This window comes from Salmo salar, chromosome ssa05, assembly GCF_905237065.1.
Source record: "Salmo salar chromosome ssa05, Ssal_v3.1, whole genome shotgun sequence".
In the NCBI taxonomy this organism is placed as follows: domain Eukaryota; kingdom Metazoa; phylum Chordata; class Actinopteri; order Salmoniformes; family Salmonidae; genus Salmo; species Salmo salar.
Window position 1 is genome coordinate 58,980,869 of NC_059446.1, and position 11,658 is coordinate 58,992,526.

Here is an 11,658-nt window from a genome sequence, read left to right on the forward strand (position 1 = left end):
TACTGCAGGCCCCTCACCCGGTGTCTCGAGTCCAGAATGGCCCGTATGCTGTACGCCGGGGACCCCCGATGTCCAGAGGGGGCGGAGGGACCTCCGGCACCTCACCTTCCTGCAGGGGACCAGCTACCACCGGCCTGAGGAGAGACACATGAAACGAGGGGTTAATTCGGTAATAGGAAGGGAGTTGTAACCGATAACACACCTCGTTTATCCTCCTCAGGACTTTAAAGGGCCCCACACACTGTGGCCCCAGCTTCCGGCAGGGCACGCGGAGGGGCAGGTTCCGGGTCGAGAGCCAGACCCTGTCCCCCGGTAAGAACACGGGTGCCTCACTGCGGTGGCGGTCAGCACTCCTCTTCTGCCGTCCACTGGCCTCCTTCAGGGATTCCTGGACGGCTCTCCAGGTCTCCTTGGAGCGCTGTACCCAGTCCTCCACCGCAGGAGCCTCGGTCTGGCTCTGGTGCCATGGTGCCAGGACCGGCTGGTAACCCAAAACACACTGAAAGGGTGACATGTTAGTAGAGGAGTGACGAAGTGAGTTCTGGTCTAACTCCGCCCAAGGAATGTACCTCGCCCACTCCCCTGGCCGGTCCTGGCAATACGACCTCAGAAACCTGCCCACCTCCTGGTTCACCCTCTCCGCCTGCCCATTACTCTCGGGGTGATAACCGGAGGTCAAACTGACCGAGACCCCCAGCCGCTCCATAAACGCTTTCCAGACCCTGGATGTGAACTGGGAACCTCGATCAGAGACAATGTCGTAGTGCCGGAAGACGTGGGTAAATAGGGCCTCCGCAGTCTGCACATGGCCCACTTTGCCTGATGCGGATTCAGTCTCCTAGCTGCCCGGATGTACTCCAGATTTCGATGGTCGGTCCAGATGAGAAAGGGGTGCTTAGCCCCCTCAAGCCAGTTTCGCCACACCCTCAAGGCTTTTACCACCGCTAGCAACTCCCTGTCCCCACATCATAGTTACGCTCCGCCGAACTGAGCTTCTTCAAAAGAAAGCGCAGAGGCGGACTTTCAATGGCGTACCCGAGCTCTGTGATAGCACGGCATCCACCCCAGCCTCGGATGCGTCCACCTCCACTATGAATGCTAGAGACGGGTCCGGGTGCGCCAACATGGGTGCTTCGGTGAACAGCGCCTTCAACTTCTTGAAGGCTCCGTCCGCCTCCGTCGACCACCGCAAACACACCGGCCCCCCCTTCAGCAGTGAGGTAATGGGAGCCGCTACCTGGCCAAAACCCCGGATAAACCTCCGGTAGTAATTGGCAAAGCCTAAGAACCGCTGCACTTCCTTCACCGTGGTTGGAGTCGGCCAATTACGCACGGCCTTAACACGGTCACACTCCATCACCACCCCCGTGGTGGAAATGCGATAACCCAGGAAGGAAACGGCTCATTTGGAAAACACACATTTCTCAGCCTTAACGTATAGGTCATGCTCCAGCAGTCTACCAAGCACCTTGCGTACCAGGGACACATGCGTGGAGCGGGTGGCGGAATATATCAGAATATCATCGATATAGACAATCACGCCTTCCCCTGCAGGTCCCTGAGAATCTCGTCTACAAAGGATTGAAAGACGGCTGGAGCATTCTTCAACCCATACGGCATGACGAGGTACTCATAATGGCCCAATGTGGTACTAAATGCGGTTTTCCACTCGTCTCCATCCTTGATACGCACCAGGTTATACGCGCACCTGAGATCCAGTTTTGTGAAGAATTTTGCTCCGTGAAATGATTCCACCGCCGTAGCGATGAGAGGTAGCGGGTAACTAAACCCCACCGTGATAGCATTTAGGCCTCTGTAATCAATGCACGGACGCAGACCTCCCTCCTTTTTCTTCACAAAAAAGAAACTCGAGGAGGCGGGTGAGATGGAGGGCCGAATGTACCCCTGTCCCAGAGATTCCGTGACATATGTCTCCATAGCCACCGTCTCCTCCTGTGACAAGGGGTACACGTGACTCTTGGGAAGCGCAGCGTTAACCTGGAGATCTATCGCACAATCCCGCTGTCGATGAGGTGGTAATTTGGTCGCCCTTTTTTTACAGAAAGCGATCGCCAAATCGGCGTATTCAGGGGGAATGCGCATGGTGGACACCTGGTCTGGACTCTCCACCGACGTGGCACCTATGGAAACTCCTAGACACTTCCCTGAACACTCCTCGGACCACCCCTGGAGAACCCCCTGTTTCCACGAAATCCGGGGATTGGGATCAGCCAGCCAGAAGACCCCCAGCACCACCGGAAACGCAGGCGAATCAATAAGGAAAAAACTAATCCGTTCCTTATGATTCCCCTGCGTTACCATGTCCAGTAGAACCGTAGACTCCCTGACTAGCCCTGACCCTAATGGTCGGGTTATCTAGGGAGTGCACGGGGAAGGGGGAATCTATCGGCACTCGCGGAATGCCCAGCTTAATGGCAAGTCCGCGATCCATAAAGTTCCCAGCTGCGCCTGAATCGACTAGCGCCCTATGCTGGGAAGAGGCGAAAAAAATCTGAAAACAAAATAGGTAAGAACACGTGACCAACACGGGGTTCTGAGTGAATCTGGTGCTGACTCATCTGGGGTGACCGAGAAGTGTTCTGCCTGCCCTCTCGACTCCCAGACTGGCTCCTCCAGCACCGGTCGGCCGTGTGTCCTCTCCGACCACAGCTGGTGCAGGAGGAGCCACCTCCTCTGGTGCCCCTTGGCACAGCCCCCCCCACCTCCATAGGAGTAGGGCGGGGATGCACGGAGGTGGAACGGACAGGACCCTTTCCGAAGCGCCCGCGGGCAGCCAGCAGATTGTCCAGACGGATGGACATATCGATGAGCTCATCAAGGGACAGAGCGGTGTCTCGACAGGCTAGCTCCCTGCGGACGTCCGCCCGGAGACTACACCGGTAATGGTCTATAAGGGCCCTGTCGTTCCACCCTGCCCCAGCAGCCAAGGTCCTGAACTCCAGCGCAAAGTCCTGCGCGCTCCTCGTCTCCTGCCTTTGGTGGAACAGCCGCTCACCCGCCGCTCTTCCTTCCGGAGGGTGGTCTGGGTGGGTGGTGAACTCTGGGTAGTGATCCCTCGCCAAGTCTGGACCATTCCAGACAGCATTTGCCCACTCCAGAGCTCGGCCCGTCAGGCAGGAAAAGAGGGCACTCACGCTCTCCTCTCCCGAGGGAGCAGGTCTGACGGTGGCCAGGTACAGCTCGAGCTGGAGCAGAAATCCCTGGCACCCAGCCGCCGCTCCATCATACTCCCTCGGGAGCGCCAGACGAAGCGCGCCAGAGCCAGACGCAGTGGGAGGCGGAGGTGGCTGCGTCGGAGGAGCCGGAGGTGGAGAGAGGAGACCACTCCTCTCCCATCGGTCCATCCTCTCCATCATCTGATCCATCGCGGATCCGATTCGGTAGAGGACAGTAGTGTGTTGGAGCAAGCATTCCTCCATCGAGGGAAGGGGGTTGGCCGCTGCTCCTGCTGACTCCATAGTATTGTGGTGCGGGATTCTGTAAGGCTCGGGCGTCGTGAGTGAGGAATCAAACGCAGGAAGCAGCGAGCACAGGGTAGTGGCTTTTTAATGGGTCAAACAGGCGAGCACACACAAGCCACCCCAAACAGCGAATAACGCACACACAAAATAAAGTGCCCCAAACACAGGGGAAATCACATGCGGCGCAAAAACAAAAGCACAAGCGTAAACACAAGCACAAACAGGAATGACAATCCCGCACAATGAGAAGGCGGACCAGCTAATACTAATAGCCCCGCTAATCACCCCCACTAAGAACAGGTGCACACAATCACAAAAAGGGGGAACACAAAAAAGGGAATCAGTGGCAGCTAATAGGCCGGTGACGACGACCGCTGAGCGCCACCCGAGCAGGAGGGGGCGCCACCGTCGGTGGGAATCGTGACAGGCATAAATTATATTATTCAAGAATCAATTTATAGCATTCATTCTTAAGTCCAAAAATGTATGTAGCAACTGCAGATTGCCCCTTTAAATATAATGTTTTATATATAAAGTATTTGCCCACTTTTTTTCTCAGCATTACAATTTTAGATTTGACAGTATAGGACCAATGATTTACATCTGGGGTTATATACATAATTGAGTAGCACACATACATTTTGGTCAAATGCAATGACAACCCCACACCACTAGACTTCAATTATGCAAAAACCTCAGGTAATACTGCTTTCATCTCAGCTTGAGAATCTTGTTAGCTAGTTTTGTGATGTAGCAAAGATTGTTTATTATATTGACAAGATAGTAAAGTGACCGCTATAACAATGGAAATACATGTCCTCAAAGATGGAAGGCGGGCGATGTGAGAGCAGGTGGGACCATTCTAGCCAATGAGAGGGCTGACATGTGTGAACAACAGGCCATAGATTTAGATTGAAGATTCATCTTTGTGTATGTCCGATTATAGTGTCTGTGACAGCATTGGTAGTGCCTTTGAGGCTATCTCCATTTTAAAGTAGTAAATAATGTTCTTCTTCATCGGCTGATTGCTCCCAACTCTTAGGAATCCCAACCTAGTTGACCACTTTAATGGTAGAAGCCCTCAATGGCAATGTCCATGCTTGAACTTGTATATGATGAGTCCTCTATCTATCTCTCTATCTATCTCCGTACGGGAGTTGCAGCGATGGGAAAAGACTGTAACTACCAATTGGATTCCATGAGATTGGGGAGAAAAAGTGGTAAAAACAACAACAAAATAGAAGTGACTGAAATAGGGGTCTGAAGTGGTGCCTGAGACAGCGTTTTCCACCACCATCAACGAAACACCAAATGATCAAATTTATTGTGGAAGAATGGTGTCACATCCCTACAATAGAGTTCCAGACACACTAGAATTTATGCCAAGGTGCATTGAAGCTGTTCTAGCTGCTCATGAAGGCCGAACGCCCTATTAGAGTCGAGCATGCGAAACAGTGTTTAAACTCTTTACAATGAAGATCTCTTAAGTTATTTGGATTTTTACTAATTATCTTTGAAAGACAGGGTCCTGAAAACGGGACATTAACATACATACATACATACATACATACATACATACATACATACATACATACATACATACATACATACATACATACATACATACATACATACATACATACATACAGTTGAAGTCGGAAGTTTACGTACACCTTAAACTGAGTCTAAATGTACTTGGTTTTCACAATTCCTGACATTAATCCTAGTACAAATTCCCCGTATTAGGTCAGTTAGGATAACCACTTTATTTTATATCAGAATAATAGTAGAGTGATTTATTTCAGCTTTTATTTCTTTCATCACATTCTCAGTGGATCAGAAGTTTACATACACTTAATTAGTATTTGGTAGCATTGCCTTTAAATTGTTGAACTTGGGTCAAACGTTTTGGGTAGCCTTCCACAAGCTACCCACAATAAGTAGGGTGAATTTTGGCCCATTCCTCCTGACAGAGCTGGTGTAACTGAGTCAGGTTTGTAGGCCTCCTTGCTCGCACATGCTTTTTCAGTTCTGCCCACAAATGTTCTATAGGATTGAGGTAAGGGCTTTGTGATGGCCACTCTAATACCTTGACTTTGTTGTCCTTAAGCCATTTTGCCACGACTTTGGAAGTATACTTGGGGTCATTGTCCATTTGGAAGACCCATTTGCGACCAAGCTTTAAATTCCTGACAGATGTCTTGAGATGTTGCTTCAATATATCCACATAATATTCCTTCCTCATGATGCCATTTATTTTGTGAAGTGCACAAGTCCCTCCTGCAGCAAAGCACCCCCAAAACATGATGCTACCACTTCCGTGCTTCACGGTTGGGATGGTGTTCTTTCACTTGCAAGCCTCCCCCTTTTTCCTCCAAACATAACGATGGTCATTATGGGCAAACAGTTCTATTTTTGTTTCATCAGACCAGAGGACATTTCTCCAAAAAGTACAATCTTTGTTCCCATGTGCAGTTGCAAACCGTAGTCTTGCTTTTTTTTATGGCAGTTTTGGAGCAGTGGCTTCTTCCTTGCTGAGCAGCCTTTCAGGTTATGTTGATATTGGACTCGTTTTACTGTGGATATAGATACTTTTGTACCTGTTTCCTCCAGCCTCTTCACAGGGTCCTTTGATGTTGTTCTGGGATTGAGTTGCACTTTTCGCACCAAAGTACGTTCATCTCTAGGAGACAGAACGCGCCTCCTTTCTGAGCAGTATGACGGCTGCGTGGTCCCATGGTGTTTATACTTGTTTACTGTTGTTTGTACAGATGAACGTGGTACCTTCAGGCATTTGGAAATTGCTCCCAAGGATGAACCAGACTTGTGGAGGTCTACAATTTTTGGGATTTCTTTTGATTTTCCCATGATGTCAAGCAAAGGGGCACTGAGTTTGAAGGTAAACCTTGAAATATATCCAGAGGTACGCCTCCAATTGATTCAAATTATGTAAATTAGCCTATCAGAAGCTTCTAAAGCCATGACATCATTTCTGGAATTTTCCAAGCTGTTTAAAGGCACAGTCAACTTAGTGTATGTAAACTTCTGACCCACTGGAATTGTGATACAGTGAATTATAAGATAAATAATCTGTCTGTAAACAATTGTTGGAAATATTACTTGTGTCATGCACAAAGTAGATGTCCTACCCAACTTGCCAAAACTATAGTTTGTTAACAAGAAATTTGTGGAGTGGTTGAAAAACGAGTTTTAATGACTCCAACATAAGTGTATGTAAACTTCCGACTTCAACTGTACACACAGTATGCGCCTACAGTAGAAACGAAAACACGATATACAGAAAATAAGGAACTTACTTTGATAGGAATGCACACATGTTTTCCTTACAAATAATAACTTTGGACAACAAGTTAGGCAAAGCGAGCACCAGAATTGTTTTTTTACAATTCTTGCAAGACTGGGCAAATATATGCATACTTGATCTGCGCAAACATGAGTGCAGTGCGGTGGGCTCTCCTCGAAGAGAGAAGTTTATCTGGCTCAGTAAAGCCTCAAACATAAATTGTACGCAACACTGAATGTGAATTAATTAGGAGGCTTAACACACCTCTATTCAAACTGTTGTTAGAAAATACAACTTGTTTGAAAACAATTTGAAACTGACAAGTTGAAACATAGCCTATAGATAATTAGTAGGCAGCACATGTCAACTGTCCTGTTGCGTAATAATCACATTTTGGAACAGTGAGTGCATTCTGACATCACGTGCATAAAACAACTCACGCTGGGGCGACTGTTTCACACTCATGTGTGAAAAGGATCAATTTCCAACTTTAATTACTGAACAAGCGATTACATTGTTGCCACCAGCCAGAATGTTAAATCATGGCAGCCTGGCGGCACTGTGTACAGCTTTGTGAAATGTTAAGCTTAACATGAGAAAATGACAACCAAATTGGCCTACCAATAAACATGTATCCATTTGCTAAAGCAAACCTATACGCTACATGCCCTGGCACCACAGAAAGCCTATCATCGATCCGATAGGCAACCGCATAGATATGTCCCAATTGCAGCACCATGGACAGTGGTTGGTAGTCTAAACTTTGTGAGTGGCTCTCTGGCTGACGCATTTTATGTTTATTGTAGGGAGTGGGGGACCCACTCCAACCTTGCGGGGGTCCAGAGAAACTGCATAACGTCAGGATATAGGACAGACACTTCAAAACCTTACGATTTTTGGGGGGGACTGTCTGTTTTGCCATGTACAAATGTGTTAATCAATGTGTTTCTATGGGTTATAGCAGTAAAGGCCAAATTCAATGTTTCAATAAATATGTATATAGTTTTTATATACCTACAGGGGTCCTCAAATGGCTAAATTATAAATTTTATGACCATCTTAAAACAATTCCATATATTAACTTAGTAGATATTGCGACCTATGGGCTTAGACCTTAAGACACTTTGTTTTCTTTATTTTGGCAGTTACCTGTATATACCTCCAAGAATTTTTTTGAGCAACCAATGGTGAATGTTTGTATGGGAATGACTGCCACCTGATGGCAACATTAAGTAAAACTGTTTTGAAACTGTTGAGCTAAGACAGTTTGTTTATTTATTTAGGGGGGGGCCAACAGAATAAAAGATACAGTAAGAAAATATAAAAATGCAGAAAAAAAGTCATATAGTCCCCTTTATAACGGTCCTTTCAGTTTTGGAAAAACGACATAGGAAAAGCATGAAGACATAGTCAGTGTCAGTTGTCATTTAAACCGAAGCAAAGTCACAGTAGGCGTTACAGTAAATTAAGGAAGTAAATTAAGTAAGTGAACTATATGGATGTAAAAACAAATGTGTGGGTGTGGAGGGGGGTGTATGATGATCCATTTATGTAGAATACATTTGATTCTATTTATTTATGTATTCCATGTGGAAGCAGCACCACTCTTTAATCGTCCATGACAAATTTCCCCACGTGGTCAATAAAGTATATCAGATCAGATCAGTGCTCTTTAAGCTGCAGGGTTAGTGGTGACCTCCTCCAGCAGAGGCTTATACTGCTCCAGGTCCTGGATGTTCTGCAACATATCAGAGCAAAGTTACACATTACTTGGCAGGACACAACACACAACCAAGGTAATGTTTATCTACATATCCGTATTCTACTTCCATTTGTATGGCCGTTGTATTCGCTCTGTTCAAGGGTTCTCTGTTCATACCTCTTTTCCCTCCTTTCCATTCTTGTACAAAGCCTTGAGACCCAACACCGCAGAGCTGATGGTGACACAAAGCTGAAGGACTGCAAGGACGATGAGCACGATGTCCAAGGCATTCATCAACATCTAATGGTAGAACAAACACATGGAGGAGGATTTGAACATATTGACAGTTGACTGGATTGTTTAGCAAGATAGTGCTGTTGGTGAACACTGGAAAATACAGAAACAGACTGGCATACCAGCTATTAGAATGTGCTTTAAACATGGTACCCACTATCTCTGTTTATGGACACACATGTTAATTGCTAAATTAAGCAGTTTGATCCATCTAATCAAATGTTCATATTTTACTCAGAAGGGACACCTTCCTCACATGATGGATATCATTAAAAAACTTCATTCAAAAGCACTCACCTGAGCAATCTGCTTGGCATCTTTGCATTTCGCCAAGAGTCTATCCCTCTCCGGATCACTGGGTGGTTTTGTCACCTGGTAGTAGTCATCTCGCCAGTTGTAGTTGTCATCATTGCAAATCCACCAGAAATTGTAGTTTGCCAGGTCTACAGCATACAGCACAATTCCAGTAATGGCCAGAGCAGCACCTGACAGGTTCATCAACACATTGATGCCCACCTAAAACACAATCAGGGAATATAAAACCAGTTTGACTCAACTGAGTAAACCACAGAGTACTAGATGTCTCAGATATTCAGTTGATGATTATAATTCAACTGGATCAGATTGAATGATTGTTCAATGGAGGAAGGGAATGAGGCTAAGGAATGACAGGAAAGAGTTAAGGTATGTGCATCAGTGAACAACTCACCAAGCAGGGACTGGGGAACTTCTCAGCCAAGATACACATGATGCCAACTGCTATAAACTAAGGAGAAGGCACACATATCAAATACAAATAACCTACACATATGTGTCCTGATAAATAACAAACATTTCGCAAGAAAATACACAGACATTTGACTTTAACCCTGCATTTTATTTTGTTAAAGACAGTCTAGGTAGGCAGCTACTTATGTTTCCTGGTTTGTTTACTGTGGTTATAACCCCAAGTGAAATCATGTGCTTTCATACTAAACATGATGACATGGTAAACGATAACAAAATAAAGTAAGCTTACCACACCACCAAGCCAATAAGGAACCCCAATCCATCGCAGTGAGCTAGAATAATCAGTGCTAACAAGGATCGCTCCCAAGCCAATGTTGAGTACTCCCACCATGATCTGTATAGTCTGTGAAATAAGAAAATAATAATTTTAGATAACTCTCTCTCACTTCCGATGACAAATGCGACCCAGTGATGATAGACAGGTATGTTGTGGTGTGAGTGTGTGTGTTATTTTAGTTCACCCACCCCCAGAGCTGACTGGGAACTTGCTTGGAGCCTCCTCAGTCCCTGGGACACAGAGCATGCTGGGCTGTAGCACAGGGTCCCAAGTATTTGACACAGCAGGGGCCAACTGCTTCCTTCTTTTGAGTTCACAGTAAATACAGTCACCCCTCCGCCTTTGGTCACAGTCACTGACATGCTGGCCACTCTTTGTTACACAGCTCTAAAACAAAAAGGCAGAACAATCATCTTAATGTTAAAATATGTATGCCTTATACTGTAAGTCATGATGTTAAAAGGAGCACATTCATTCCAATAACATCTGATGAAGCCTGTTGTATCTGTAGGATACAATTTTTTTTAAAGGACCAACTATCCATTTCGTTAGAGAATGTATTGCATTGTACAGCACTCTGAATTTGCCCTAAATAAGGGCCCTCTTACTGTCACTGCTACACTGTGTATTGGGTCATAGTGACAAACAGGTTCCATCCCATGTGGACAACATTAAAGTGAATCTACCCATTATTTTGTTTCTTTGCTTTCCTTCATTGCAGTAATCTCTTGCCTCATTGAAAGATGATAGGGCATGTCATAAAGTGTGGTGATGAGTGGGTTTAGAGCTTCTGCTACACATGTGAAGGAAGTGCACAACATAAAACCCCCTCTTCTGGGAAATTACTTGAAACAGGGAGGAACTCACGTCATCCACTTAAATGTGTAGCACCCACCTGGGTGATTTTTATTTTTTATTTCACCTTTATTTAACTAGGTAGGCTAGTTGAGAACAAGTTCTCATTTACAACTGCAACCTGGCCAAGATAAAGCACAGCAGATTGACACATACAACACAGTTAGTTACACATGGAATAAACAAACATACAGTCAATAATACAGTAGAAAAAAACATCAATGGCAGCCATTTTGAATTAGAAAGCACTCCACCCATTTTGTACCAAGTACGCTACAGGTATTTACAAATAGTGTTTATTTTTTTGTTAGCAGCAGAAAGTACACATACCATATAAATGTCCAAGTAAACCAGATGAAACAGTACTGTAAAATACAGCACTGTCCAGGAGTTACACATCTGTCTGTCAGTGGTGGAGTTCGTTTTGCATGTCCCGGTGCCCCGGGTGGGTAGAGATTTCACTTAAGGACCAATGGAATGGTCTAAAATGAGCAAACTCGGCCCACCCGGCCATGCAAAACAAACTCAACCATTGGGTGTTCCAAAACACTTAAATCCCTCCCCGACACACGAGAGAATGTAAACCATGAAATGTTTGCATAGATTATAACTGCTGAACGTTGCAGTGTGAATTGTTTAATATCATCTATTTTTTTTTACTATTTTGTAATTACATCATTTCTTTTTGAGAGCATGAAACAACTACACACAGATTTAAATTCAGTGAAAACGTATTATTCAACAACACATATTTTACAGAAAAGCTCACCCTTTCCTGCAATTGAGATGGACACCTCTACAGGTCCTGTGCAATCACAATGGCAGACCAGCCTGCTTGTTGCGCAGTTTGGTTTCCTTACAGGGAAGTAGCTGGTAGGCAGGGCTCAGCCAGTCTCAGCTAGTTCCCAACAGGCCCTCCTCCTCACTTTAAAGAGATCCTGAGAGGTTAACCCTT

General features: G+C 45.6%; 1 protein-coding gene across 1 annotated transcript; it reads right to left on the reverse strand.

Annotated features, from left to right (window-relative positions):
• Positions 1-8,121: 8,121 nt before the first annotated feature.
• On the reverse strand, positions 8,122-11,520 carry m4a8a (Membrane-spanning 4-domains subfamily A member 8A). The gene is made up of 7 exons (NM_001141595.1): positions 11,473-11,520; positions 10,037-10,235; positions 9,801-9,914; positions 9,492-9,548; positions 9,080-9,298; positions 8,666-8,788; positions 8,122-8,524 (listed from the first exon to the last, which is right to left on the reverse strand). Exons 2-7 carry the CDS (start codon positions 10,208-10,210, stop codon positions 8,459-8,461), a joined length of 753 nt encoding a protein of 250 aa, NP_001135067.1. The 5' UTR covers positions 10,211-10,235; positions 11,473-11,520; the 3' UTR covers positions 8,122-8,458.
• Between the last annotated feature and the right edge of the window lie 138 nt (positions 11,521-11,658).